Genomic DNA, 7,245 nt, shown 5'->3' on the forward strand with positions numbered 1-7,245 from the left:
TCTTTCTCTCTCTCTCTCTCTCTCTCTCTCTCTCTCTCTCTCTCTCTCTTTCTCTCTCTCTCTCCCTCTTACCAGAGGACACAAATTGACCTCTTGCAATCCAAAGCCAGAATGAACCACACCAGGGAATTCCCATAGTAAAATCAGTCATTTCTCACTGCTCCTCTGCCCTAAGTTCTTCCTGGCATAAGAACACATGCTGTGTATCAGGTTTTGATGTTAGAAAGGGCTGGGAACTGGGTGACAAAAAATTCAATAAATACCTGTCAACCAAGTGAATGTGTGTGTGTTTTATACTTTGGACTATTGACCATCCATGACCACACACCAGTGTCTCTAGGTGATATTTTCTGAGATATTTATGCTTGTCCTGTCCAGTGTCCTCTCATGTCTCGATCTTCAATGATTACCTTATTGGGAATGAAAGTGACTAGTCTCTTTTACAGGTGTTATTTCTGGTGGTGCTGGCCATCTTTGGAACACAGTCTCATGGATTCGAGGTGAGTTGATTCATGACAAACTTTCTAGTTTGGAGATGCTGGGAGAGGAAAAGGAAGATACAAGATAATCTGAAGGACAGTAGAGAGTCCATATGACCTATTTGGGATAGAATCCCAGAAATAACCAGTAATGGAAACAATGAGATTGAGTATTTCTTTCCAATGGCAATACCTTAAAAAATGTAAACCATTGCTTTAAAATGTGGTCAATCTCATCTCTCCTGTGATACCATTGCTTCTCCCTTACAATTGTCCACTATGAGAAAGAGTTTTACATTCTTATTTTAACATGTGCTTTTGGTCTGGGTTCCCAGTGGAGAGGTTTTAGGCTTCAATTTCTTGTTCATAGCAGATATAAGGCTCTATTTTGCTGGGAGGGATTCTTTCAAATGCATGTGATTTATAGAAAACCCATTTTGTCTTTGTGACCAATCTAGGTTTTTAACATCATCAGCCCAAACAACAATGGTGGCAATATTCAGGAGACAATGACAATTGACAATGAAAAAAACACTGCCATCGTTAACATCCATGCCGGGTCGTGCTCCTCTACCACCGTTTTTGACTATAAACATGTAAGCTGCAAGGGAATGTTTATATTATTTGAATCCTATAATCTATCCTGCGAGTCCATCAGCATGTCCTTACTTCTGCTTTTCCTTTTAAATAATCAAGCTATTGATGAACAAACAGACAAAATCATTTCTGAGACAAAAACATGACATAGGAAACATACACGTTTACTTGACCTTTTCAGGTGGAAATTGAAAGCATGATGATACTGTCTCACTACAGGCTCAGAAAGAATGGACAAAGCCCAAAGCAATGCATAGCACTCAGACTCTAAAAACATATTTATCGAATAAATTGGGGCTTCTCATACAAAAATTGTTCAGAAAAAAAGCGATCATGAAACAGTCACAAATGACCAGAAATCCAGAACAACTATACACATTTAACTCTGCATGTAGGCTACACAATAAATCATGCTTCTTCTGTAAGCATGCTTCTTCTGTATGTTAATTAAAACACCAAACTATTTCCAAGTTTTAGTTACTGTTATTAACAAAAAATCTCAGAAACATGCTCAGAAAACATATTCTGTCCTTTTTCCGTGTATTATTTGCTTATTTTCTGGTTGTTCACTGTAACTATGAGTTTGCTTTTACTCAGGCACAACGCTATGCACTGTGGATATGGGCAGGTTGTCGTCCATCTCACTGGATGTCTGGATACATTTTTCTTCTTGTCTTGTACAAGCATCCTCACATGTTTTCTCCCCATTGGTATTGGGAGTTCCAGGACACATTTGAAAGTATAGAGTCTTTGAAAAACATGGGTTAAAAGGAAGTTCTACTGAAATTGTTTTCAAGCAGATGTCAAGAAAATCCCAAACTTGTCTTAAAAAAATGAAGTGGTGAGGATGTAAGCCTTTTCCATGATCATCACCATTGGTCTCAGTCTATTTTTGAATTTTAGGAACTGAAAATGTGTGAGAATTGAAAAATAGGAAGCATAAGGGTTGATGTTACATACAGTCTTCTAGGCTGTATAACTATTTGGAACTCTGAAGAGTACCACTCTAGATGAAGATTAGATGCCCTTAGGTTCCTTCTGGCTCCAAGGTCCTCACCCTCCATTGCTCTTCCAATTCCAACTTCTTCCAACACATCCTTACCCAGCCAGCTTGGGTTAGAGGTGGAGAAAAGATGAAGAGAAGGTGGTAGAGAAGGGAAGAATAGATGAAGCAAGTGTGTATGGGGGGTGAGGGTGGGCATGGGTATGTTAAGGAGAGTTTCTAGACCAGTTTCTGTCCAATGGAACTTCCTGCAATGGTGGAAATGTTCTACATCCGCATTTCCCAAAAAGGAAGCAGCTGGCCCTTGTAGCTATGGAGCCCTTGAAGACAACAATCTACCTATATCCACAGTGCACAGCTCTGTGCCTGGGTAAAAGTGTGACAGAGGAAGTACATTTTCAATTTTATTGAATTTAAATTTAAAGAGCTACATGTGCCTAATAACTAACATATTGGAAAGCTCAGTTCTAAAGAATATTGTATGTACTCCAAATCAAGGGGAGGCTGCACAAAATCAATAGAGACAGAGAGCTGCTGCTTCTCAATCTTTCAAATTGCAAACTGTAGACCCTCATTCCATAACAAATCATGTGGCCCACTTTTCAGAGATAGAGATGACAAGTGAAGAAATAAAAATACTATGTCAAAGAAATTGAATGGATAGGATTTATTGCAGATTAAAAATCAGTCATGTGCACTCACTGTGCATGTTCAAGGCTTTCTCAAGGTCCACACATCATTCTCACCAAGTTCAGAATCCAGGGGATTGGGAGGGGCAGTAACTGTGCTCTTGCTGCCTCAGGGTTACATCGCATCCAGGATCCTCTCCCGAAGAGCCTGCTACGTCATGAAGATGAACCATGACGCCATCCCTGCTCTGGACCAACTCAAACGGTTCATCTATGAGAGGAAGGTAATTCTGGAGTGGCCTTAAATATTCCATGTTCTTGAGCCAGGAAAAACTGGTGACTATGGAGAAATGAAGAGGGTAAGGGATCATAATTTTATATCTTATTACTATCCACTTATTAGAGTATTTTCACATTTATTGTTTTTGATGCAGGAGTACATCTCTTAGCTTGATTTCTACCATAGAGCCCCCAATACAAGAACTTATAGTAAATCCCATTGTTTCTGTAGAAAGGACTGCACAGCTTCTCTTTTCAGAGCAGGGATCTAAGAAAGAGTGAAGGGCAAAGAAAAAGAGTGAAGTTATAATATTCAACATGCAAAGAAACAATATAGTATAGTGAGAATTATAAAAAAATCATGAAGCTGGACATCTGGGGTTTAATTCTCCCTCCCATTTGTGCCACCTTGGGCATAGGCATCACCCTCTCTGGGTTTCATTGTCATCACCAGCAAAATAATATTGGTAATAATGAGGATTCTCTGAAGACCAAGTGGTCAGGAAGAGAAGATGTCTTGAGATTCCTGACCACCTTCTACTTAATAACCTGAAAGAAAAAAAAAGTCACAATTGAGAATGAGGTACACCAGATTGTGTCAACGTATTTTTATCCAGTCCGACTCTATTATACTGATCTAGGCTCTGAAGACCATGTCCTCCACCGACTATACCTGGGTCAAGTACAACCCGCTGCAGTCTTGGTTCACAGACATGAAATGGTTCTTTTTCGGGTCACCCATCGAGCAGCTCTGCAAACACCTCCCCTTGTACAAGGCAGAAGTGGTTGAAAAACCACGTGAGTACAAATAAATCATTTCTTCACCCAATATTTTCTGAAACCTCTAATGTGCCAACACTTTGCTAGGTGTTGTGTGAAATACAAATATAAAACATGACTCAATCTGGTTTGCTTTGGGAATTAAATACTGATCACATGTGGACATTGTGCTAAATGTTAGGAGACATACAGAAATGGATAAAACTCCGCCCCCAAGAAACATATAATCTGGTGGAGAAGTTGACCCGTTAATACAGAGAATGGAATAAAAAAAGATTCCTGGGTGTCAAGGAAAACCTGAGGCATGTGCCCTGACCAGGAATTGAACTGGTGACCTCTTAGTTCATGGGTCGCTGGGCTTTACTGGTATTTTTATACATAGTTTCTAAATATGGAAGAGAGGCCAGAGCCAAAGAGGCTCGGCCACAGATGTTGCACACAACAACACAAATTTCCCAGAGTTGTGGGAGGTAGATAAAGATGAAAAGAATTGGCATTCAATATATTTCTACTGCCCAGAAAAAAAAATTTAGTTAAGACATTTTTCTTTTAGTAAGGTCATTAGCTTTTGTAAGTAAAGACACATAGCATGGCATTAATGCAGAGCATCAATTGAACGGAGCCGGACATCTCTTCCAGGAATTGTCCGTCTATTTAAGCTAGGATATTATTATCCTTTGCAGTACGTGTATAGCTAAAAAATCTTGGGTAACATGAAATTACATGTACGACCCCTAGTCAAGACATTTACAAAAGGCTTTGATTTGCTGCATTCTAATAATGTATTTCTTAATCTTCTTTCTTCAAAAATGTTCCCCCTTTTCAGATGATGCCGGTGCTCATGGCTGCGTAAAGGCTGGCCTCCTGGGCATCCTTGGGATTTCCATCTGTGGAGACATCAATGTTTAAGTATCGGCCCACTGGTTGCATCTTTTCAATGAAATACGCCCTTTGGTTTCACCTCAGAAGACAAATTAAATTCTTTCCAAAACCCCCAACTAATTTTGAGATTCAGTAGTAAAACATAAATACTACATTTAAAGCTATCTGAGTGTTTGCTTTTTTTGTAAATAGCAGAGGGATGTCAACTGATTATGTCAATATATAGGAAGAGAGAAATTGCCAGGATTTCAAGTAAAGTACACAAAGTGTGAAAATTTCCAAATAATATGGCTGGGTCACATACAGGCTCGTTGTGGGTGCAAGTCTCCATCTTTGCATTTGTTCACTGACCAGCTGTCCCTTTGTCTGTCCAACACCCTAGGGCAGCCCGGGGGGAAGCAGGGGCTCAGGTGGCACTGACCTCCACCTAGTGAAGGGGCATGGATTTGGGGTACCCTTAGCCAAGACTTGACTACTCAGATGAAGGAAACTATCCCCTCTGACAAAGCACTAAGCTTTGAGGGCCATTCACATGCCTTTTAGCTCATCAACACAGTAGACTCACCCTTCATAAACACTATCATGATATATTTTGTCCCAGGAGAGAGGGAGGTTGGAACACCCATCACCCAGGGAACTTTTGCTGAAAATCTCAGCAGAAGTAAGAACCTGCCTTGGAATGCCAAGCTCCTATATAGAAGGGAAGCAATTTCCAATACGACAAAGAAGTTGCATAATGTGGGCAAATTTCCAGATCATGTAGCTGGTTCTCATGTTGACTGATCATCAATCGCTCCTATTCTTAACACTGTACTTCTTTGTTTAAAATATATTTTTATTGATTTCAGAGAGGAAGGGAGAGGGAGAGAGAGATAGAAACATCATTGATGAGAGAGAATCATTAATTGGCTTCCTCCTGCCCCCCCCACACTGGGGATTGAACCCACAACCTGGGCATGTGCCCTGACTGGGACTCAAACCGTGACCTCCTGGTTCATAGGTCGATGCTCAACCACTGAGCCACACCAGCAGGGCTTAACACTGTTCTTCTTAATAGCCATTACTGAATACATTTAAAGCACTTACAGTGGCTCAGCACTGGGTTAGGCATGCTAGAGGAAAAGGCCCAAGACAAAACTGTCATAGACAATAAAGTTATTTTCTTGTTGGGGAAGTGAGAAATTTATCTAAAACATTTATAACAATAGTAAAAGAGTATACATTAAAGTGCAAAATGAATGATAGAGTGTACTAGCTGGAATCTTAATGTTTGCAAGTGATGGAACCCAAATCTAATCCACAGAGGCTAGATGGAGTGGAATTCATTGTCCCAGCTTAGTATAGGAGGATAGCGATATTCTGGTCTTGGGTGGCTAGAGTTGAGTACTTTAAGGTGGCCAGACTCGTTCCCTCCCCTCCCCATCTCAACATTCTTTCTCCCTCCACATTAGCCTCAGAATCTTATATTAGCTTTCTCTAGGAGAGCAGATGCCAACAAGGTCCCCATCTTCCCAGCATCATCGTCAGAAAGAAAGAGACTCCTCTTGTTTGAATTTCAAATTTAAAATCGTCTGGAAGGGACCATAACAGAATAACTTGGGGGTACACACTTATTCCTGTGGCCAGGATTGGTAGGGGTGGGGGTGGTAAAAAAGGGTATTTTAATTGTTAACTTCCTTTGGAACCCAATGCTCAGAGATGTATTATTCTCATTGATGTTTATAATGATACTAGAAGCCTGGTGCACAGATTCGTGCACTGGTGGGGTCCCTTGGCCTGGCCTGTGCCCTCTTGCAATCTGGGACCCCTTGGGGGATGTCAGACTGCTGATTTCAGCTCAGTCCCTGCAGGCCAGGCTGAGGGACCCCACTGGTGCACGAATCTGTGCACCAGGCCTCTAGTATGCATATAAGATCTTTGGTTAATCTCTTCCCGCCCCCCCCCCCCTTTCCCATTCCCTCAGATTCATCAGTCTGTTCCATGTTTCCATGCCTATGCATTGAGCGTCTGCCCCCTGGTGGTCAGTTCACGTCATAGCTACTGGTCGAACGGTCGAATGGTTGCTTAGGCTTTTATATATATAGATTCCCACTCTTAAAACAAACTTGTGAGTTCTACTTTTTCATGACTGCTTTCTTTAAGTCAGTTAACCCTGCTCAGCCTTGGCCTGTCACATCTGATACCTCCACTCTGAATGTGTTTATGCACATATCTCCACCTTCCTCATCCTCAACAAGCTGCATGCGACCAAATCCTTAGGTTCCAAGCATCTGGTCTGTCCAACCATACCCTACTTAAGCCCAGAGGTTAATCTTGGACCTTTCTCTGCAATTGCCTTTCCATTCATGACTGTAGGTAGCCACACCACATCATACTTTACAGCGCTGGTGCTCAGCTCTGTCTCCTGCAAATTGGTGCTGACATCACCCAGAGTTCTCCCACTCACTGCACTCCTCCCCACTCCCTGGCCAATCCCATCCCAGTCCCACCCTATTTAAAGTGCTCCAAACTCCAACACAACCTCTGTGGCCATCTGCATCTGTATCTTCAATAGTCCTTCCTCTTTTCATTCTTGTGTCTAAGGTAAGGGGAGCCA

At 41.5% G+C, this 7,245-nt stretch overlaps 1 protein-coding gene across 1 annotated transcript in view; it reads left to right on the plus strand.

Moving 5' to 3' along the window:
- Positions 1-4,679, plus strand: part of GKN2 (gastrokine 2) — a 7,049-nt gene extending 2,370 nt beyond the window's left edge. The window contains exons 2-6 of the mRNA XM_005867818.2: positions 447-500; positions 938-1,075; positions 2,882-2,992; positions 3,629-3,785; positions 4,594-4,679. Of these exons, the coding sequence (XP_005867880.1) occupies positions 447-500; positions 938-1,075; positions 2,882-2,992; positions 3,629-3,785; positions 4,594-4,676 (543 nt within the window). The 3' untranslated portion in view covers positions 4,677-4,679. The remainder of the gene's footprint in view (positions 1-446; positions 501-937; positions 1,076-2,881; positions 2,993-3,628; positions 3,786-4,593) is intronic.
- Positions 4,680-7,245: the final 2,566 nt, after the last annotated feature.

Source organism: Myotis brandtii, unplaced genomic scaffold, assembly GCF_000412655.1.
Source record: "Myotis brandtii unplaced genomic scaffold, ASM41265v1 scaffold251, whole genome shotgun sequence".
Taxonomy (NCBI): Eukaryota; Metazoa; Chordata; class Mammalia; order Chiroptera; family Vespertilionidae; genus Myotis; species Myotis brandtii.